The sequence below is a fragment of the Somniosus microcephalus genome, chromosome 4 (genome assembly GCF_052327205.1).
Source record: "Somniosus microcephalus isolate GS21.2 chromosome 4, FLI_Smic_1.0, whole genome shotgun sequence".
NCBI classification, from domain to species: domain Eukaryota; kingdom Metazoa; phylum Chordata; class Chondrichthyes; order Squaliformes; family Somniosidae; genus Somniosus; species Somniosus microcephalus.
The window spans coordinates 255,280,942-255,305,241 of record NC_140990.1 but is presented as its reverse complement, the minus strand read 5'-3'; the positions used below and the strand labels follow the sequence as shown (position 1 = coordinate 255,305,241).

At 42.9% G+C, this 24,300-nt stretch overlaps 1 protein-coding gene across 8 annotated transcripts in view; it reads left to right on the top strand.

Annotated features, from left to right (window-relative positions):
• Positions 1 to 24,300, top strand: part of tlk1a (tousled-like kinase 1a) — a 267,230-nt gene that overhangs the window by 195,525 nt on the left and 47,405 nt on the right. For all 8 annotated transcript variants that reach the window (XM_085986260.1, XM_085986258.1, XM_085986262.1 and 5 more), the window contains one exon: positions 11,169 to 11,250. In XM_085986260.1, the coding sequence (XP_085842386.1) occupies positions 11,169 to 11,250 (82 nt within the window). The remainder of the gene's footprint in view (positions 1 to 11,168; positions 11,251 to 24,300) is intronic.

Sequence of the window (24,300 nt, the reverse complement as noted above, 5' to 3'; positions counted from 1 at the left end):
CATCATGGGTGACTTTAATCTACATATAGATTGGGCTAACCAAATTAGTAACAATACTGTGGAGGAGGAATTCCTGGAGTGTTTACGGGATGGTTTCCTGGACCAATATGTCGAGGAACCAACCAGAGATCAGGCCATTTTAGCCTGGGTATTATGTAACGAGAAAGGATTAATTAGCAATCTTGTACGAGGCCCTTTGGGTCGGAGCGACCATAATATGATAGAATTCTTCATTAAGATGGAGAATTAAGTAGTTGACTCAGAGACTAGGGTCCTGAATTTAAATAAAGGAAACTACGATGGTCTGAGGCGCGAGTTGGGTAGGATTGATTGGGGAATGTCACTCAAAGGGCTGACGGTGGATAGGCAATGGCAAACATTCAAAGACCGCATGGATGAACTACAGAATTTGTTCATCCCAGTTTGGCATAAAAATAAAACAAAAAAGGTGACTCAACCGTGGCTAACAAGGGAAATTAGGGATAGCATAAGATCCAAGGAGAGGACATATAAATTGGGCCGAAAAAGCAGTAAACCTGAGGATTGGGAGCAGTTTACGATTCAACAAAGGAGGACAAAGGGATTAATTAAGAAGGGGAAAATAGAATATGAGAGTAAGCTTGCAGGGAACATAAAAACTGACTGTAAAAGCTTTTATAGATATGTGATGTGAAGAGAAAAGGATTGGTGAAGTCAAGCGTAGGTCCCTTGCAGTCAGAATCAGGGGAATTTATAATGGGGAACAAAGAAATGGCAGACCAATTAAATACATATTTTGGTTCTGTCTTCACAAAGGAGGACACAAATAACCTCCCAGAGATGTCGGGGAACATAGGGTCTGATGAAAGGGTGGAACTGAAAGAAATCAGTATTGTTAGGGAAATTGACAGGATTGAAGGCCGATAAATCCCCAGGGCCTGATAATCTACATCCTAGGGTACTTAAGGAAGTGGCCCTAGAAATAGTAGATGCATTGCTGATCATCTTCCAACATTCGATGGAATCTGGAACAGTACCCATGGATTGGAGGGTAGCTAATGTTACCCCACTATTCAAAAAAGGTGGTAGAGAGAAAACGGGGAATTACAGACCGGTAAGCCTGACGTCGGTAGTGGGGAAAATGCTGGAGTCCATTATAAAAGATGTAATAGCAGAGCACTTGGAAAATAGTGATAGGATCAGACAAAGTCGATATGGATTTACAAAAGGTAAATCGTGCTTGACTAACCTACTGGAATTTTTTGAGGATGTAACTGGTAAAATAGATAAGGGAGAACCAGTGGATGTGGTGTATTTGGACTTTCAGAAGGCTTTCGATAAGGTCCCGCATAAGAGATTAGCGTGTAAAGTTAAGGCACATGGGATTGGGGGCAAGGTATTGACTTGGATAGAGAACTGGTTGGCAGACAGGAAGCGAAGAGTTGGAATAAACGGGTCTTTTTCCGAGTGGCAGGCAGTGTAGTGGGGTACCGCAGGGATCGGTCCTTGGACCCCAGCTATTCATTCACAATATATATTAATGATCTAGACAAGGGAACTAGATGTAATATCTCCCAATTTGCAGACGACACAAAGCTGGGTGTGCGTGTGTGCTGTGAGGAGGATGCCGAGAAACTCCAGGATGATTTGGACAGGTTGGGTGATTGGGTAGAAGCATGGCAGATGCAATATAATATGGATAAATGTGAGGTTATCCACTTTGGTGGCAAAAACAGGAAGGCAGATTATTATCTGAGTGGCAATAGATTGGAAGAAGGGGAAGTGCAAAGAGACCTGGGTGTCCTTGTGCACCAGTCGCTGAAGGTAAGCATGCAGATGCAGCAGGCGGTTAAGAAGGCAAATGGTATGTTGGCCTTCCTAGCAAGAGGGTTTGAGTACAGGAACAAGGATGTCTTGCTCCAGTTGCACAGAGCCTTGGTGAGACCACACCTTGAGTATTGTGTGCAGTTTTGGCCGCCTTATCTGAGGAAGGATGTTTTTGCCATGGAAGGAGTTCAGCGAAGATTTACCAGGCTGATACCTGAGATGGCAGGAATGACTTATGAGGAGAGATTGGGTCGATTGAGCTTGTACTCGCTGGAGTTTAGAAGAATGAGAGGGGATCTCATTGAAACTTATAAAATTCTGACAGGACTGGACAGACTAGATGCAGGAAGGATGTTCCCGATGGTCGGGGAGTCCAGAACCAGGGGTCACAGTCAAAGGATAAGAGGTAGGTGTTGTGTCTGTGTATAATAAGACACAGACTGCAGGAGAACGGTATAACAGGTGTTTACTCAACATGGCTCACACGGGAACTGATCTGTACAGATTACTACTCGGTGCTATACACAGGTGTGGTCACTGCCGGTACTTGCAGTATACATGAGCTGTAAAAAGTAGTTTCCCCCCCTTAAAGGTATATACATTACAGTAAGCCTTTTAGGACAGAAATGAGGAATTTCTTCACCCAGAGAGTGGTGAACCTGTGGAATTCTCTACCACAGAAGGCAGTAGAGGCCAATTCATTAAATATATTCAAGAAGGAGTTGGATATATTTCTTAAGGCTAAAGGGATCAAGGGATATGGGGAGAAAGCAGGGACCGGGTACTGAATTTGGATGATCAGCCATGATCGCATTGAATAGCGGAGCAGGCCTGAGGGGCCGAATGGCCTGCTCCTGCTCCTATCTTCTATGATTCTATGTTTATTCTAATACCCATAATCCCAGAATAGACAGTTTGTCTGTGACATGGTCAAATTTAAAAAAGTAATTCTCAGTCTGTTTTTAATCCAATTGAGCAGTCCATCTGTGACATCTGACAGGAAGTATATACGCCAGTGATTCTCTGTGGATGGTCAGCAGCAAACTTGTCATGTAAGATTAATATTCAGGGACCTTGTGTCTGGTCCAGTTTGCATTGCAGTTTAGTGTAGCATATATATGCAAGTTTCATCCTTCCAATTAAGTATAGTTAAGACTGTAACTACTGTAAACTTAATGTGTCACATTACTGTTCACATCCATTTACTGTTTAATAAATCTATTTGGCAGTTTATAACCCAAACCACAGTCTAGTGAAGGGTTTATTCTTCCACCTTCTGAGTTCCAGCAAGATTACATGAAGGCAAGTGGCCTAACCAGTAAGCCAAAATACAGTAACAAGGATTTTTTTTAGTTCAACCCCCGCGCTCCCTACAAAATACCTAGATATTGGGCATGTAAAGGTACACTTCTGTTTATAGGGTGTGAGGGCTCTCATACAGGAATGCTCTGAGACATTAAACCTGGGAGAAATATCTAAACTAAAAACCCCAAAACATAACCCCACCTTCCACCTGTTCTCTCCCCACCACAACACACACACACACCGAGGCTTTTATTTTGTTTGGTTCCCTTAATTGACTCTTACCTTCCGATTTCCAGTTCTGAATAAAGTACCCACCTGAAACATTAACCCATCTTTTGTTTTTGCAGATACTAACGGGCTTGCTGTTTAATTTCTGCAGTTTCTGTTTTTATTCTGGATTTCCTGTATTGTAGTTTGTTTTTCTTTTACCAAACGTAATAGTTTGCTTTCTTCTGATCAGACACCAGGTTTGCTTTTTTAAACATCGCTATCCTTAAACATCAATTTGTCACCTTAAAGGCCACATTTAAAAATTGAAGTGTTCATGAATATTAATATCACCATTTAAAAAAAAAAAAAAAAATGATGATTGCCTGTTTAAAATGGTTATGTTGAGAACTTTCTGCACTCCCAGATTACTGCCTGTAAGTTATCACTTCACTTAGTACCTCCAATGCTTCCCAAACTTTATAATTAACTTTTCATTATGTTCCAAATTGCTTTTGCAAATCTTACTGGAAACTATCGATGCATTAGTCATTTTCAGAAACCGGGACTTGTCCGATTACTGGAGGTAGAAATGTTTTCCACATTTTCGCTTGTTATGATAACTTAATAGCTTTACTATGGAAAATGCATATTATGGGAACTGGCTTTCTGTTAATGCACCTTTAAACACTAACCAACAAAAATGAAAGAAAATATTCAAAAGGCCTAAATGCACAAAAAGTTGAATTCTTGGCAATTAAAACTGAATAAAGATACATAATTACATAAGAACATAAGACATAGGAGCAGGAGTAGGTCATTTGACCCCTTGAGCCTGCGCCGCCATTCAATAAGATTATGGCTGATCTGATCTTGGCCTCAACTCCACTTCCCTGCCCGCTCCCCATAACCCTTCACTCCCTTACCTTTCAAAAATCTGTCTATCTCCACCTTAAATATATTCAATGACCCAGCCTCCACAGCTCTCTGGGGAAGAGAATTCCAAAGATTCACGACCCTCTGAGGGAAGAAATTCCTCCTCATTTCCAATTTAAAAGGGTGCCCCCTTATTCTGAAATTATGCCCCTTAGTTCTAGATTTCCCACGAGGGGAAACATCCTCTCTGCATCTACCCTGTTAAGCCCCTTCAGAATCTTATGTTTCAATAAGATCCCCTCTCATTCTTCTAAACTTCAATGAGTATAGGCCCAACCTGCTCAACCTTTCTTCATAAGACAACCTCTTCATCTCCGGAATCAACCTCGTGAACCTTCTCTGAAATGCCTCCAATGTACGTATATCCTTCCTTAAATAAGGAGACCAAAACTGTACGCAGTACTCCAGGTGTGGTCTCACCAACGCCCTGTACAGTTGTAACAGGACTTCCCTACTTTTATACTGCATTCCATTTGCCTTCCTAATTTTAGTGCATGCTAACTTTTTGTGATTCATGTATAAGGACCCTCTGTACCTCAGCATTTTGTAATCTCACCCCATTTAAATAATTTGCTTTTATTTTTTCTACCAAAGTGGATAACCTCACATTTTCCCACGTTAAACTCCACCTGCCAGATTTTTGCCCACTCACTTAGCCAATCTATATCCCTTTGGAGATTCTTTGCGTCCGCCACACAATTTGCTTTCCCACCTACCTTTGGATCATCAGCAAATTTGGCTACATTACACTTAGTGTGGTAAACCACTGTTTGTATTCCTGTTTGTCCTGTTTGTATTCCACTGTGTACATGCCTGGACATGCCTCGGCTGACTCCTCCCACAGGTCCTAGTATAAAGGTGACTGCTCCCCAGCCCTTGTATCCTGGACCGGTCGACCACTCGAGGCAGACCTCCATTCTGTTGTTAATAAAAGCCTTTAGTTACTCTTCTAACTCTCAGTCTTTTATGAGTAATTGATAGCGCATCACTTAGTCCCTTCATCCAAGTCATTAATATAGATTGTAAATAGTTGAGGCCCCAGCACTGATCCCTGCGGCACCCCACTAGTTACAGTTTGCCAACCTGAAAATGACTCATTTATCCCGACTCTCTTTTCTGTTAGTTAGCCAATCCTCTATCCATATTACCCCCAACCCCAGGAGCTCTTATCTTGTGTAGCAACCTTTTATGTGGCACCTTATCAAATGTCTTCTGGAAATCCAAATACACAACATCTACTGGTTCCCCTTTATCCACCCTGCTCGTTACAATCCAACAAATTTGTCAAACATGATTTCCCTTTCGTAAAACCCTGCTGACTCTGCTTGACTTTATTGTGATTTTCTAAATGTCCTGCTGCCACTTCCTTAATGATGGACTCCAGCATTTTCCCAATGACGGATGTTAGGCTAACTGGTCGATAGTTGCCTGCTTTCTGTCTCCCTCCTTTCTTAAGTAGGGGCGTTACATTTGCTGTTTTCCAGGCCGCTGGGGCCTCTCCAGAATCCAGGGAACTTTGGTAGATTACAACCAATGCATCCACTATCTCTGCAGCCACCTCTTTTAAGATCTAGGAAGCAGGCCATCGGGTCCAAGGGACTTGTCCACCTTTAGTCCCATTAGTTTGACTTTAAGGAAGTTACTGACTTTACACTGACTTGATTTGATGGTTTACTGATCTTTAGGCTCTTCCCCACCCACCCCAACCCCTGGAATCAATAGAGTACAAATCTTATTAAAATTTCACAATATTCTTGCCTTAGTCAAATGACTAACTCATAATTGAGAAATGATTGACCTGCTTGGTTGGGTCTTCATTTATAATAGCTCATCTCAAGGGCTGGGCTGCTTCGAAGTACGCTTTCTAAATGTTGGAGCAAAATCTTGTAAGTTTGCACTAATTTGTATTTTATGATAATGTCATAACTGTGTACTTGTAATAAAATTTGGAATTCTTTCTAAATAATTTCCAAAACAGCCTCTTACTATTTTGCAAGGGAATTGTGGTGAATGAAATCCTTTCTTGAGTTTAAATCTTCTGGTATAAATGTAGCAAACCTCTTCAACAGTAGACTGCCCATTAGATCATATGAAGTCAATCCCATAATACAAGATCAAGTTATATGTGCTTTTTTGGACAGAACAATTCTTTGAAGCCTGGTGTTATTGTATGTATTTTCCAAGCAACAAATGAAAATCCATTGCATTACATTAGTTCATCTCAATTCAGAATGCTGGTCTGACTTGTACAATTTGACAGAACTCGCCCTCTGCACTTACTCTCCTTGCTATGCGCATGACCATGCCGTGACCTCATTATCACATGGGGCCCTGAGATCTCCATTTTGGCTAGAGCTCTTGACTCACTTTCTCATTTCCCTCTGTATACACATTACCCTGACAACCTAAACCCCACCACTTTCATTCTTCTCCCTTTAGACCCTCTCCTTGCAAAAATATCAAAGCCTCCATTTATTCCTCCAGAACTGCCTCAATTCCAGATAGTTTGAATCATAGAATGGTGTCCAGCACAGAAGGAGGCCATTCGGCCCGTCGAGCCCATGCCAGCTCTCTGCAAAAGCACATCAGCTAGTCCTACTCCCCGCCCTTTGCCTGTAGCCCTCAATATTTTCCTTCAGGTACTTATCCAATTCCCTTTTGAAAGCCACGATGGAATCTGCCTCAACCACCCTTTCAGGCAGTGCATTTCAGATCATAACCACTTACTGCGTAGGTTTTTCCTCATGCCTCCTTTGGTTCTTCTGCCAATCACCTTAAACCTGTGTCCTGTGTTTCTCGACCCTTCCGCCAATGGGAACAGTTTCTCTCTATCTACTCTGTCAAGACCCCTCGTGATTTTGAACACCTCTATTAAATCTCCTCCTAACCTTCTCTGCTCTAAAGAGAACAACCCCAGCTTCTCCAGTCTGTCCACGTAACTGAAGTCCCTCATCCCTCATTCTTGTAAATCTTTTCTGCACCCTCTTGAAGGCTTTCACATCCTTCCTAAAGTGCGGTGCCCAGAATTGGACACAATACTCCAGTTGAGGCTGAACCAGTGTTTTATAAAGGTTCATCATAACTTTCTTGCTTTTGTATTCTCCGCCTGTATTTATGATCCCGTAAGCTTTTTTAACTGCTTTCTCAACCTGCCCTGCCACCTTCAATGATTTGTGCACATATACCCCCAGGTCTCTCTGTTCCTGCACCCCCTTTAGAATTTTACCCTTCAGTTTATATTGCCTCTCCTCATTCTTCCTACCAAAATATATCACTTTGCATTTCTCTGCATTAAATTTCATCAGCCACATGTCTGCCCATTCCACAGCCTGTCTCTGTCCTCTTGATGTCTATCACTATCTTCCTCACTATTCACTATACTTCCAAGTTTTGTGTCATCTGGACATTTTGAAATTGTGCCCTGTACACCCAAGTCCAAGTCATTAATGTGTATCAAGAAAAGCAGTGGTCCTAGTACCGACCCCTGGAGAACACCACTGTATACCTTCCTCCAGTCCGAAAAACAACCGTTCACTACTACTCAGTTTCCTGTCAGTTAGCCAATTTCATATCCATGCTGTCACTGTCCTTTATTCCATGGTCTTCAAATTTGCTGGCAAGCCTATTATGTGGCACTTTATCAAACGCCTTTTAGAAGTCCATGTACGCCACATCAACCGCATTGCCCTCATAAACCCTCTCTTTCTTCATCAAAAAACTCATCACGTTAGTTAAACACGATTTGCCTTTGACAAATTCATGCTGGCTTTCCTTAATTAATCCACACTTGTTCAAGTGACTGTTAATTTTGTCCCAGATTATTATTTCTAAAAGCTTACCCACTACCGAGCTTAAACTGACTGCTCTGTAGTTGCTGGGTTTATCCTTGCACCCTTTTTTGAACAAGGGTTTAACATTTGCAATTCTCTAGTCCTCTGGCACCACCCCTGTATCTAAGGAGGATTGGAAGATTATGGTCAGTACCTCCAATTTCCACCCTTACCTCCCTCAGCATCCTAGGATGCATCCCATCCAGTCCAGGCGAATTATCCAATTTAAGTACAGCCAGTCTTTCTAGTACCTCCCCTTTATCAATTTTTATCCCATCCAGTATCTCAACTACCTCCTCTCGCTTTGACTTTGGCAGCATCTTTTTCCCTTGGCAAAGACAGATGCAAAGTTTCGTATAGTACCTCAGCCATGCCCTCTGCCTCCATGCATTGGTCTCCTTTTTGGTCCCTAATCGGCCCCACCCCTCTTACTACCCGTTTATTATTTATATGCGTATAGAAGACTTTTGGATTCCCTCCTGTGTTAGCTGCCAGTCTATTCTCGTACTCCCTCTTAATTTTTCACTTCCCCCTGAACTTTCTATATTCATCCTGGTTCTTTCTTGTATTCTCAACCTAACATCTCTCATACGCCCCCTTTTTCTGCTTCATCTTACTCTCTAGCTCTTTCATCATCCAGGGAGCTCTGGCTTTGGTTTCCCTAGCTTTCCCCCTCATGGGAATGTACGTCGACTGTATCCGAACCATCTCCTCTTTAAAGGTAGCCCATTGTTCGATTACAGTTTTGCCTGCCAATCTTTGAATCCAATTTACCCATGCCAGATCTGTTCTCAACCCACTGAAATTGGCCCTCCTCAAATTAAGTATTTTTACTTTAGATTGCCCCATGTCCTTTTCCATTGCTAATACAACCTTACGATACTATGATCACTGTTCCCTAAATGTTCCTCTACTGACACTTGCTCCACTTAACACACCTCATTCCCCAGAACCAGATTCAGCAATGCTTCCTTCCTTGTTGGGCTGGAAATGTACTGATCAAGAAAGTTCTCCTGAACACACTTCAGAAATTCTTCCCCCTCTCTGCTCTTTACACTATTACTATCCCAGTCTATATTGGGATAGTTGAAGTCCCCCATTATCACTACTCTATAGTTCTTGCACCTCTCTGTAATTTCCCTGCAAATTTTCTCCCCTATATCCTTCCCTCTAGTTGGTGGCCTATAGAATACACTTAGTCGTGTAATGGCACCTCTGTTGTTTCTTAACTCTAACCAAATAGATTCTGTACTTGACCCCTCCAGAAAATCCTCTCTCTCCAACACAAATATTCTCCTTAACCAATACTGCCACCCCATCTCCTTTTTTTGTTCCCTTTTTACTGAACACCTTATAACCAGGAATATTTAAAACCCAATCCTGCCCTTTTTTGAACCAGGTCTCTGTTATCGCCACATCATATTTCTATGTGGCTGTTTGCGCCTGCAGCTCACCAACCTTATTTACCACGCTTCATGCATTTACACACATGCACTGCAAACCTATCTTAGACTTCCTTGTATTCTTGGTCTGATCCCACCTAATACAGTACTATTTCTTACTCTAGTGCTGCCTCCCCAATCCTTTGTGCACCATGTTTCTCCTTTCTAATGCTACATCCTGGTGCCCAGCCCTCTGCTAAATTAGTTTAAACCCTCCCTAACATCACTAGCAACCACTCTTTCCACCCCCCCCCCCCCCCCCCCCCGCGAGGATATTGGTGCTGGCTCTGTTGAGGTGCAACTTGTCCGGCCTGTACAGGTCCCACCTCCCCCAGAACCAGCCCCAATGTCCGAGGAATCTACAGCCCTCCCTCCTGCACCATCTCTCCAGCCACACATTCATCTGCTCTTTTCTCCTATTTCTATATACTCACTTGCTTGTGATTACTACTTTTGAGGTCCTGCTTTTTAATCTCTTTCCTAGCTCCCTAAAATTACCTGCAGGACCTCATCCCGCTTTCTACCTATGTCACGACCTCTGGCTGTTCACCCTCCCCCCTCAATGTCCTGCAGCTGCTCAGTGACATCATTCACCAGCTACTCACCAATTTTTTTCTTTCTTTTCAGCTCCTTCCCTTGTGCAGACGTCACTTACCTTGCTCCCTGATGCTCGTGCTCCCTCCAGGCTCTCGGGCCTACCTTTATCTCCGCCACTCCTTTCACTCTCCTCCTTCCCCCTCTGCTCTGAATGCCCACTCTCTCCAAATTCCCAACCTTAGTACTCTGTTTAGAAGCACCTGGTTAGGATCACTCTGTGCAGACCACAGAGTTAATCACCCTCGTGTCTCCCTTTTGCAACAGCCAGCTCCGTGTCCTGAAATCAGGAGCTGTAATCTCAAATGTACCTGGTGCGTGTCTGTCCTGGAAGTTCATTGCCAGATATAGCTAAATATTTACTATTGTTCCTTCTCCCTGGCTAAATGTGCCCACTGCTCCAAAATGATCTTGTTGAGTGGAAGAAATTGCAATCTCCTTCATCTCGCCTCATGCTCCTGTGTTCGTTCCTCACAGTTTAAATGCAAGAAGTGTATAAATGACTTTGTTTCCAAAACTGAGACAATCCCCAGTTGTGCCTCTGCTTTTGCTCCTGGCTGCTATTCCTAGCTGCTCCTTCCAAATTGTCCCTCCACTTCATCTTTCTTCCACAGCTATTCCCATGAATCATCTCCTCTTCCCTCTTCTAATTAATGAAACCCACCTCCTCCCTTGACTCCCTCTCTCAAGCCCTCTGCTTGTTGACATCATCAACCTTATTACTATCCTCTGGTATTGTACCTTCCTTCTTCAAAACAGCAGTCACTACCATTCTACTCAACAACAAAAAACCTACCCAACTGCTCAGTTTAAAAATCGAATAGTGACTTGTTTAATCATATCTGGATATGTTAACTCATCTTACGCTATCTTCAACTAAAAAATCAGGAATATATAGTTCAGTGTACAGTATCTAGTTTCACTCATCTGAAGACTTTGATTTTGTCCACATCTTTTATGATGTCCACCTGTGCAAAAAATAGTTAATTTGTTTCTAGAATGTTTGGCTGATATTCCAATGTTAACCTACACTAATCATTGTTTTTAGATTCAAAGATCATCCTACATTGAATGATAGATATTTATTACTACACTTACTGGGACGAGGTGGCTTCAGTGAAGTATATAAGGTATGCACATGCTAATGAGAACATCTGGAGATTAAGAATTTCAAAATTATGCGACTTCTGTTTGAGTTACTTAGCAAGACACTAGGTTTCACTATAAAAAGGAACTAAGATTACTAGATGTCATTTGGTTGGCTAGGCAAAGTGTATTTTTATATATAATGTGACCTGATGAAATAATTTCTTGTACCCTTTAAGAATCTTCAAACCTTCATGGCTCTCAGATTCTCATTCTTCATTTAAATAATTTTCCCCTGATAAATGGCTTGATTTAGCAATTATTTTGCCATTTTGTGTTATTTCTTATATCTTGCATGATTTATGAGTTTTGCAAGATTTGATTCTGTGTAGCTTTCTCACCTGACATGGAGATAGTATGTAGCATTTTCTTGGTGTTCTCTCCAGTACATCATCAGAAGGTAAGTCACATAGTGTTCACTGTATTTTTTTTTATCCTTGTGCTGCCTGGCTGTTGAGCAGCTACCAGGTTGGTGTTCTCTGCTAGTATTTCCAGCCTATCCATTTTTTCACTGTTTCCCATGGTCCCTCATCTTTGTTTCCACAACTTCTTTGCATTTCAGCTTCCTTTTACCCCCTGATATGTCCAGGTAGGGTCCTGCAAAGTTGTGCTCAAAATATATGCCGCCTTATAAATGGCTGCTGGAAAAACTAGTGTTTCATGTGCATAGGTGCCTTGTTACTGACACTGTCAATGGGCCAAAATTTGCGGTTGGAGGCATATCTGCGGAGTACACCACCTCTGACCCGATAAAAATACGAACATACCTGCTGGTTCTCGGGCTTCGGCATCTTCGAGTCCTGGGCCTGCAGGCGTATGCCTGCGTAAAGGCCCACGGATCCCAGGGACGCAAGCGGTTCGGAAGCATCCCTGGGATCACGTAGGTGCTCCAATCAGAAAGCAGGATTCCTATTATGCTTATGGGGATTCCATTTACAAAGGGAATCCCCATCAGCATATGAGGAATCCCCAAATCAATAAATAATTTACACAAGTGGAATAAAAATAAATGCCCCCATTTTCAAAATTAATTAAAAGTCCCTTTAATCAAGCATTTAAAATAAAAAAAACTAAATTTTTAGAAAAATAATTAAGCATTTTAATCCAGGCCAAAATTTACATAAACTAATTTTAAGTGTTTTTGTGTTTTTTTTAATTTTTATTTAACATTTATATTAAGCCTTATGCTGGCAAAAGCAGGCCCTATGCTGGCAAAAGCAGGACCTACGCCTGCTTTTACCAGACGTAAGGGTTTCGTGGGCATTTGCTGAGCAGTAGTTGGGCAACTAGCCCAACTCTGCGCCAGCGAAAGTGTTTTTTGGGCCGCAGGCCAGTTCGCAAGTTCAGGGTTTTCGCGCATGCACAGAAACCTGGAACTTGCGGGGCCTTTTACAAGGCTTACGACGGCATACGCTTCGCCTTCACAGAGACCGCGATTTCAGGGCTATTGTCATTTTAGTTGCTGTTCCTTTTTTCCTACTTACACTTGGGGGACATGAGCAAGTGAATGCGATTGGGAAGCTAGACTATACCCAGCAATCATAATGCAAGTGAGGCATTATATGGCAGTTGTCATTACTAGTTGTTGATTCCTCCCTCTCTTTTTGTGGGGAGGTACTTGGCTTCTACTCAGTAACTGTCCACAATACCATGATCCCATGAACCTTTCTTTTCATGAGGAGAACCACTGGAGCTGCCATCCATTTTGCTCTTATGAGTCAGATTGCCGAGTTAGTGCTGATGTTACTGATTTATAGGCATTTTTTGTGATATGTGCACACACGTCCACTGGGAACTGGGTTGAGACTGACTGACTGTTAATTACTCAGGAAGATCTTTTATAGCCAGACAAGAGATGGGACTTTCAGCCCATCATTCTGGTATAGATTTTAACCTGGGTGCTCGGGTGGAAGGACAACCTAAATGTGCAGCCAACTTGCCGTGTTAATTTTTTATCTGAACTTAATTCTTTAAACACAATCTGCAAAGTTCCAAGAAAAGATTAATAAAAAATCTATGCACTATAAATCTAACGATTGGTTTATGATCGTCTTTTGCCAGGATTTTTAAACCATATGCTGTGCTGTTGTGGCAATCATGCTTGAAACATTATGTAGTTTGGTTCCTTCTGATGTTGAGTAAGAGAACTCTTGAGTTATTTTGTCTATGACTAGGATTTTTTTTTAGTAAGAAAATTAATGTCAAATCCACTTGTCATTGTAAATAGGGTTCTTCCTGTTTGGTAGGCCAAGCTAATGCAGAAATTTACATATAAATGCTCAGATCATTCAGGAGCAGAAAAGATGCCAGTGTTGTTCAGGTCTGCACAGGAAATCGGCTGTCAAATATGTCATTCAAGTAGGCCAATTACTTGCAGATTTTTGTGGACCTGGAATATATAGCCTGAGAAGTGACATTTTCTGCAACTTTTCACTCTTGAATTTCCCTTTCTTCCTCGTTTTCCCCCTCCTCCTTCGTTGTTGCTCTTCAATGTGGGTGGTGCATTTTTTTGTGTTAACTTGCATTTCCAACTCAGTTATAGAAGAAAGCTGTCAGTTTATTTTTGTGTACATTAGCAGAACTCCTGTGGGATTACTCAAGTTTGAGGATATGCTGTTTCATACTGGGATGTTATGCCATGTAACACATTGAATTATCAGTGAATCAACAAAGGGTGACGAGGAAACTGCTACAGGAAATAAATGGGATGATCAGCCATGATCTCATTAAATGGCGGAGCAGGCTCGAGGGGCCGAATGGCCTACTCCTGCTCCTATCTTAATGGGATACTTACAGGAAGTGTGTACAGTACTGAAGTGCTCTGCACAAAACTCTTACTGTATTGCTGCCTGATCTCCTGTGACGTTGCTGATGCTGAGTTATAGGATATGCTGTTTTATAAAAATTGGGGTGTTTATACAATATAGGGGATAACCTCAGGGTCACTGATTTACAGAAAGTAAGAATTTCATTTTTATTAAATGATGTTCTGGGATTTTTATTGGTCCTTTGGATAGAATTCTACAACGCTGGCCAATAAAATGACAAGTATGAATGAGTGTCCCTTTTTTAAAATGAAGGGTACTGGTCACCTGGCTGAAAAGTAAATCAGTGGCACTGATGCTGCATTCTGTGTTACACGGCATAACCTCTCGTACATACTTTGTATAGTATATACTTCAGGCTGTGTGCTGTCCTGTATATAGTACACTCTTAAGTTGTGTTTGTTCTATATACAGTACAGCATGTGCTAACCTTTCAATAGTACTTTCCAAGTTTCATGCAGGCCTGTATACTGCAAATTTGTGGACTGCATTGTGGGGTTGTTGCTCCAGTGAGGTTTTGCACCTGTGGGTTGATAGTTGATTAATTAGATATTGTAACTTTCCTAGTGTTTGGTTTGCTTTTTTTAATGACCTCACTAACCTGTGTCGCAACTTTATGATTTGTGTATTTGTACTCCGAGATCCCCTTGTTCCTCTACCCCACCTAGACTTGCACCCTCCAAGTGATAAGTGACCTCCCTATTCTTCCTACCAAAATGTAATACCTCACATTTATCTGTGTTGAACTTCATTTGCCAATTATTTGCCCATTCTGCAAGTTTATTAATGTCCTGTAATTTGTTGCAGTCCTCCTCAGTATTGACTATTTCTCTTCCCCCCTCCCCCCCCCAAAATTTGGAATCATCCGCAAATTTAGAAATTATGTTTTTGATTCCAAAGTCTAAATCGTTAATGTAAATTGTGAACAGCAGTGGTCCCAGCACTGATCCTTGTGGAACACCACTGCCCACCTTCTGCCACTGTGAATAGCTGCCCTTTACTCCCACTCTCTGCTTTCTCTCTTGAAGCCAGCGAGCAATCCATTCTGCTACTTGTCCCCTGACTCCACATTCTCTGACCTTCTTCATTAGTCGATTATGGGGTACCTTATTGAAGGCCTTTTGAAAATCTAGATAAATTGCATCTACTGCATTACCATTGTCTACTCTCTCTTACCTCTTCAAAAATTCAATACGGTTGGTTAAGCTAGATTTTCCCATTTCTAGATGTTCTTCTGTTCTCTCATTTAGTGGGGATTCCATTATTTTTCCTGCCACCAATGTTAAGCTGACTGGTCTATAATTCCCTGGACATGTTCTATCCCCTTTCTTAAATGTTGGTATTATGTTAGCTATCCGTCAGTCCTCTGGCACTACACCTTTTTCTAACGAATTATTAAATATGCGTAGTAATGCCTCTTCTATCTCTTCCCTAGATTCTTTTAAAATGTGTGGATGTAATCCATCCGGACCAGGGGTTTTATCCTCTTTGAGTTTGTTTAGTTTATTTAATATATCCCCTTTTTTTATTTTAAGTGCACTTTTCTCATTACTAATCTCATCATCCAATGTCATGTCCACCTGTTCTATCTCCCTATAAATACAGAAGCAAAATAATATTTCTGCCATCTCCATATGAAAAGGAACCCCTCTTTCCCACACCAGCCCTTTAGCCACGTGTTAATTCTCCTGATCTGTCTGCTTCTATGCCAATTTGCATGTGGCTCAGGCAATAATCCAGAGATTATTACCCTCGAGGTCCTGCTTTTTAATTTAGAGCCTAACTCCTGAAACTCTTTCAGCAGGGCCTCCTCCCTGTTCCTACCTATGTTATTTGTTCCAACATGGACCACAACAACTGGATTTACCCCCTCCCTTTCCAAGTTCCTCTCCAGCTACTATGAGATATCCCTTACCCTGGCACCGAGTAGGCAACACACCCTTCGGGATTCTCGTTCATGGCTGCAGAGGACGCTGTCTATCCTCCTAATTATAGAGTTCCGTCTCCCTTTTTCTCTGTCAGCTGTGGCTCAGTTGGTAGCACACTTGCTTCTGAGTCACTCCAGGGACTTGAGCACATAAAGCTAGGCTGACACTCCTGTACAGTGCTGAGGGAGTACTGTACTGTCGGAGGTGCCATCTTTTGGATGCGACGTTAAAGCAAGGTCCCATCTGCTCTCAGGTGGACATAAAAGATCCCATGGCACTATTTCGAAGAAGAGCAGGGGAGTTATTTGTCCCTCAACCAACATAACAAAAAAAAAACAGATTATCTTGTCATTATCACATTGCTGTTGGAGTTTGCTGTGTGCAAATTGGCTGCTGCGTTTCCTACATTACAATAGTGACTACACTTCAAAAGTACTTCATCGGCTGTAAAGTGCTTTGAGATGTCCGGTGGTCATGAAAGCCGCTATATAAAGGCAAGTCTTTCTTTCTTGGCCTCTTTTGAGCCTTTGTCTCCTGTCTCCTCTCCCCTCTCCTTCCTGTTATATCACCTTTATTTTTTCCCCTTGGGTACTTGGCCTCCCCCAATCCCTATCCCAATGACTACTACTCTGCGTTCTTACTCTCCTGCTGCTGTTCCAGGCTTGAACCCCGTTTGGAATAGCCCGCAGCTACCCTCTGTGTCCCTCCTGACAATCTCTGACAGGCCCATCGCTTACTTCTTAAATGCAGTAGCTCCAACTGTCCCATCCTGCTCTCTTGCTCATCTTCCAACTCCGTGTGCTCGCTGGGGGTCTAACCTTACCACCATGCATCCTGCCCCACTCACGACTGACGTCTTGAACTTTGCCAGAAGACCACAGTCACAGTCTCCGCCCCCTTCGCATTTCCCGCCAGAATATCGGCTCACTCACAAACGAGGCCCTTGTTCTCCACGACTTTATAGTGGATGATTGCATTGACTTCCTGGATTTAACTGAAACTTGGCTCGCAGGTGATGATACCTTACCCCCTGCTGAAGCCTTCCTGTCTGGCTATACTTCCCACCATCTGCATCACCAAAACTGCCACGGTGGCAATGTAACACTTCTTGCCACATCACACCCTGGTCTCTCCTGCTAACCCTTTGGTACTTTCTCCTCTGAGCACTTCACCTTGTTCCACCCATATCACCTCTCTTTGAAAATCCTCGCTGTTTACCGCACTTCCCCCACCCGCCTCTACACCATTGCCTTTGGAGTCACACAAGAGCCTATCCTTAGCCCCCTTCTATTCCTCATCCACATGCTGTCTTTTGGGGATATTACCATGTGTACACTTACACCCAGCTCTATCTCTCCTTCACTATCTTCTTGTCCGATATCCAGTGTTGGATGAGCTGCACTTTACTCCAGTTAAACAGTGGGAAGACCGAAGGCATTATTTTGGCTCCCACCACAAACTCCATTCCCTTTCCACCGATTCCATCCGCCTTACCCAAGACCGACCACTTCCATCTCTGTAACATTGCCCACCTCAGCCTATTTGCTGCTGAAAACCTCATCCATGCCTTTGTCACCTCCAGACTCTCAGAAGCCAGCCTTCAGCCAATTTGATTCACTCCACGTGATATCAATAAACGGCTGAGCGCACTGGATGCAGCAACGGCTATGGGTCCCGACAACATTCTGGCTATCATGCTGAAGACTTGTGCTCCAGAACTAGCTGTGCCTCTAGCCAAGCTGTTCCAGTACAGCTAAAACACTGGCATCTATTCGACAATGTGGAAAACTGCCCAGGTATGTCCTGTCCACAAAAAGTAGGACAAATCAAATGCGGCCAATTACTGGCCCATCAGTCTACTCTCAATCATCAGCAAAGTGATGGAAGGTGTCATCAACAGTACTATCAAGCGGCACTTATTCACCAAAAACCTGCTCGGTGATGCCCAGTTTGGGTTCCGCCAAGACCACTCTGCTCCCGAACTCATTACAACCTTGGTCCAAACATGGACAAAGGAGCTGAATTCCAGAGGAGAAGTGAGAGTGACCGCCCTTGACATCAAGGCAGCATTTGACCGACTCTGGCATCAAGGCGCCCTAGTAAAACAAGTCATTGGGAATCGGTTGGGGGGGTGGGGGGGGGGCGCGCGCGGGGCAACTCTCCACTGGCTGGAGTCATACCTAGCACAAAGGAAGATGGTTGTGGTGATTGAAGGTCAATCATCACAGCCCCAGGACATCGCTGCAGGAGTTCCTCAGGGTAGTGTCCTAGGCCCAACCATCTTCAGCTGCTTCATCAATGACCTTCCCTCCAAACTAAGGTCAGAAATGGGGATGTTTGCTGATGAATGCACTGTGTTCAGTACCATTCACAATGAAGCAGTCCATGCCCGCATGCAACAAGACCTGGGCAACGTTCAGACTTGGGCTGATAAGTGGCAGGTAACATTCGCGCCACAGAAGTGCCAGGCAATGACCATCTCCAACAAGTGAGCGTCTAACCACCGCCCATTGATATTCAATGGCAATACCATAGCCGAATCCCCCACCATCAACATCCTGGGGGCCACCATTGACCAGAAACTTAACTGGACCAGCCACATAAATACTGTGGCAACAAGAGCAGGTCAGAGGCAAGTTATTCTGCGGCGAGTGTCTCACCTCCTGACTCCCCAAAGCCTTTCTACCATCTACAAGGCGCAAGTAAGGTGTGTGATGGAATACTGCACTCCACTTGCCTGGATGAGTGCAGCTCCAACAACACTCGAGAAGCTTGACACCATCCAGGACAAAGCAGCCCGCTTGATTGGCACCCCATATACCACCTTAAACATTTACTCCCTCCACCACCGGCGTACCGTGCCTGCAGTGTGTACCATCTACAAGATGCACTGCAGCAACTCGCCAAGGCTTTTTCGGCAGCACCTCCCCAACCCGCGACCTCTTCCACCTAGAAGGACAAGGGCAGTAGACGCATGGGAACACCACCACCTCCCAGTTCCCCTCCAATTCACACACCATCCTGACTTAGAAGTATATCGCCGATCCTTCATCGTGGCTGGGTCAAAATACTGGAACTCCCTCCCTAACAGCACTGTGGGAGTACCTTCACCACACGGACTGCAGCGGTTCAAGAAAGCACCTTCTCGAGGGCAATTAGGGATGGCCAATAAATGCTGGCATTGCCAACGACACCCACATCCCATAACCGAATTTAAAAAAAAAAACTAGACTATTCCAATACTCTCCTGCCCAGTCTCCCATCCTGCACCCTTCATAAGCTTCAGCTTATCCAAAAGCTTCTGCCCTAATCCTAGCCCACACCAAGGCTCGTTCACCCGTTGCCCTTTCCTTGCTGACCTACATTGACTCCCGGCCCCCAATTTAAAAATCTTATCCTTATATTTATCTCTTCATGACCTTGCCACTCCCTATCTCTAACCTCCAGCCTAATAGTCCCGCTGCTGAACTCTGTGGCCATGCTTTCGGCCCAAAAGGCCCAATGTCCTGGAAATTTCTCGCTAAACCTCTCTGTCTCCCTCCTTTAGGGCCCTCCTTAAAACCCAACTCTTTGCCCAAGCTTTTGGTCATCCTTCCCCGGTTCAGTATCTACTTTTGTCTGATTATGATTCTATGAAGAGCCTTCAGTGTGATTATATTAAAGACGCTATGTACATAAGAACATAAGAAGTAGGAGCAGGAGTAGGCCATACGGCCCCTCGGGCCTGCTCCACCATTCAATAGGATCATGGCTGATCCGAATCTAGACTCACGTCCACTTCCCTGCCCTCTCCCCGTAACCCCTAATTCCCTTATCTGCTAGGAAACTGTCTATCGCCATTTTAAATTTATTTAATGTTGCAGCTTCCACAGCTCTCTGGGGTAGCAAATTCCATAGATTTACTACCCTCTGAGTGAAGAAGTTTCTCCTCATCTCAGTTTTGAAAGGGCAGCCCCTTATTCTTAGATTATGCCCCCTAGTTCTAGTCTCACCCATCAGTGGAAACATCCTCACCGCATCCACCCGATCAAGCCCCCTCACAATCTTGTATGTTTCGATAAGATCGCCTCTCATTCTTCTGAACTCCAATGAGTAGAGTCCCAACCTACTCAACCTTTCCTCATACGTCAACCCCCTCATCTCCGGAATCAACCGAGTGAACCTTCTCTGAACCGCCTCGAGAGCAAGTATATCTTTTCTTAAATATGGAAACCAAAACTGCATGCAGTATTCCAGGTGTGGCCTCACCAAACCCTGTATAACTGCAGCAAGACTTCCCTGTTTTTATACTCCATCCCCCTCGCAATAAAAGCCAAGATTCCATTGGCCTTCCTGCTGCACCTGCATACTAACTTTTTGTGTTTCATGCACCAGGACCCCCAGATCCCTTTGTACTGTAGCACTTTGCAGTTTCTCTCCATTTAGATAATAACTTGCTCTTTGATTTTTTTCTGCCAAAGTGCATAACCTCACACTTTCCAACATTATATTGCATCTGCCAAATCTCTGCCCACTCACTTAGCCTGTCTATGTCCTTTTGCAGGTTTTTTATGTCCTCCTCACTCACTGCTTTCCCTCCCATCTTTGTATCGTCGGCAAACTTGGATATGTTGCACTCGGTCCCTTCCTCCAAATCGTTAATATAGATTGTAAAGAGTTGGGGTCCCAGCACTGACCCCTGCGGAACACCACTAGTTACTGATTGCCAGCCCGAGAACGAACCATTTATCCCAACTCTTTGTTTTCTGTTAGATAGCCAATCTTCCACCCATGTCAGTATATTACCCCCAATCCTGTGATTTCTTATCTTGATCAGTAATCTTTTGTGTGGAACCTTGTCAAATGCCTTTTGGAAATCCAAATACACTACGTCCACTGGCTCCCCTTTATCCACCCTGTATGTTACATCCTCAAAGAATTTGAGCAAATTTGTCAAACATGACTTCCCCTTCATAAAACCATGCTGACTCTGTCCTATTAAATTATGTTTATCCAAATGCTCTGTTACTGTTTCCTTAATAATGGACTCCAACATTTTGCCAACCACAGATGTTAGGCTAACTGGTCTATAGTTTCCAGCTTTTTGTCTACTTCCCTTCTTAAATAAGGGTGTTACATTAGCAGTTTTCCAATCTGCCGGGACCTTTCCTGAGTCCAGGGAGTTCTGGAAAATAATCACCAATGCATCCACAATCCCTACTGCCACTTCTCTCAAGACCCTAGGATGTAGGCCATCAGGTCCGGGGGATTTATCCGCCTTAAGTCCCATTATTTTACTGAGTACCATCTCCTTAGTGAATTTAATGTAAATGCTTTATAACAACAACTTGCATTTATATAGCGCCCCAAGGCTCTTTACAGATGTTATCAGACAAAAATAGATTCTTAGGAAAAGAAGGATATATATATTTTAAGTTATTTATTCCTAATACTGGGTCATGGGAGTGGGATTTAGCTGCAGTGAGGGACAGTCCTTGGTTTTGTCAGAACTGGGATGAGTGTCCTAGTGTTTGACAGCACTGTGGTGGGGCTTAGGGAGTTTGGCAGTGTAACTTACTTAAATTCTCTGCAAACGTTAAATGTGATTGGTTCGTGGAAGTATAACTAGGTATGTCTCTCTCTATCACTTTTCTCTCTCCCCACCTCCTCCCCCTTATGTGCACTTAACTTCAGAAAGCATATTAGTTTAATTCAAACATCAACTCGAGCAATAACAGGTATACAGTCAGTCTGTTGTTTCTCTATCTCTCACTCACACACATGCTCTGTTTAAAATAAACTCGGTATAAATTTAACCTCTAAAACTTTTGAGATTTATTCTGTAGCATTTTTTGAATAATATTCAAAAGCAGCCAAATAGCTTTTGTTCAAGGCTGAAAGAGAACCATTCTATCATTTGGCTAGCTTAAATGTTACTTGTGAATCCTGGAAAACTGTTCACATTACACATGTGCAACCTGCAGGACCTGCCCTTCAACTAAGAACTTGGCAGAAATAACAAGTCTAAGTCCAGGCTTTTGGTAGAGACTGAGGCCTTCAAGTAAAATCTTTAAATGAAGGTATCAAAAGATAGTAAAGAATTCAATGGATAAATTTAGTCATGTTATTTTGAAATACTGTATGTAGCATATTTATTTTGTTTAAACCCATAGTATGGACCATAAACATTTAAATTGCCAGCAAATGGTGCATGAAAGAATTGTGAAATATGTAAAATGCTTTTTATTTTGTTTAAAACTTTATTCTGACATTAGAAATTTCAGTTACTAAGGGGCAAAATGGTGGATTTTTTTTCCTAAAGTACAGGAAAAGTTCTGCTATCCGGCACCGACGGGACCGAGCTGCTGCCGATCTATCAAAACTTCCGGATAGACCAGCGCTAATGTTGAAGGATAGGAGGTTTTCATCTCCGTATCTGACAACAAACACTGTTGCTTAGCAACAGCTTGTAAACACTCGGCCCGTACCTTGGAAGCGTCTCTGAAGCTGTTGCTAAGCTACAGAGACGCTTTCCAGAGCCTGACTGTTTTTTAAAAAAAAAAAAAAAAAAAAATGCTAGGAGAAGAAAAAAAACCTAACCAAAACGGCTGCTGATTTCTGCCGTTAGATCGAGGTTTCCGGGCATACAACCTCTGGATAAACCAAAGTTTCCTGTACTTTGATTCATTTGGTTCACCAAGACACTGATGGTGAAAGTTGATGAGGCTTTACCTATTGTAAGATGTTGTCATAGGGTTTTTCCATTATGGCTTTTTGATATATGGGTTACCATTATAATGCATGATACAAGAAATTAGGTTAATTTGTACAGGAAGTGTGTTATATGCAAGATTTTTTAAAAGATATATAAGTAGATATATCCAAAAATAAAAATGGTATGTAGTTCCAGATGATCACATTTCAAGTGGCAGGAGGCTCGTGTGGAACATAAACTTGTTGGGCTAAATGGCCTATTTCTTTTCTGTACGTTCTATGTAAGTGTCATGCTAATTTCTGTGTCCTACTGAAAAACTATAATGAAACAAAGGCAGTCATTTACAATGTCGCAAAACTCTCTAGGAGCATAATATTACGCTTGAGGACCCATAAGTGCAGTATTATGGTCTTTCACAGCTCAAGGGGACCATGAGGATATTGATTGGAAAATACAAAGGTATATGTTCTCTTTCGTGATTTAGAATTCATAGGCATGCAATGGAAGGGCATGTACAAGATCCAGAACCAAACTATGGGTGAGTTTGTGGCACAAAGAAGAACATGAGGATCTTGAATAAGCCTGTTACCGGCATTGGATGTGGATATCTAGAGCGTTGATGTGGCTGGCACAACATACGCTGCCCTATTTAGGTCCTTGCAAGGTGCTGAAAGCAAATGCTAGCTGTATAGCCAATGAGGAAATTTTAACACTTGGGTGACAGCTGCTGAAAGATATTACCTGGAGGCTGGGCATGAGAACACACGCTTGAGTTGCAGAAAGACGTGCACAAACTATGTATCTGCAACTGGTGGAATCACCTGTTCAGTGGGATATAGTTAGTGTCTATGTTGTCGTCCATGGCAATGCACTTGCGCATCTTATGGTGAGTTGTGCTATTCACCATTCAACTCGAAGAACTGCTGCTGTTCACCTAGTGAGGACTGAAACTCGTGCTTCTCAGTTGTCAAACAGCCAACTAGTGGCTATCCTTCTTGGGGCAAGAGAGGTAAGTGGTGTCTTTAGGGTTGAGGTAGCCCCAAATAATACTCCTGGCAATGGTGGCTCAACCAAATTCACCCTCTATGGCAGGGTCAGTAATCCGATACCTGAACCAGCCAAGTCAGTATTACTCCAGGGTACTGCGAGCGATTGACCAGATTCCATTAGTGAGCCAAATTAGCTGGAGGGGTAAGCCTGTCACTGGTGCTGGGATTATTCCCTATGCTCCAGATTACTCTACCAGCCAGGTGTCTCAATGAGTAAGGTGGTCTTAGATGGGTAAGTAGCAGGAAGGGACTCTGGCAAGCTGTATGGTTTTAGCTAGTTTAAATTCTAGCAGCAACTCGTGCATACTTGGGAGTCCCGAACTCTTTGGACTTGGACAGTTGGGTTATATCTATGGGTAAAGCATGAAAACTTCATATTTGGCAAAGGTGTATATCGACTTCAGTAGCCTGCTTTGGAGACTTTTAAATATAGCAATAGGTTTTTGTGCGTATCAGAAATCCAGCAGACCAAAAACAAAGAGCAAAAAAAAAACAGTCCGAATATCTTCAGCTCCTTAATTGGCTTTACCAATCACAT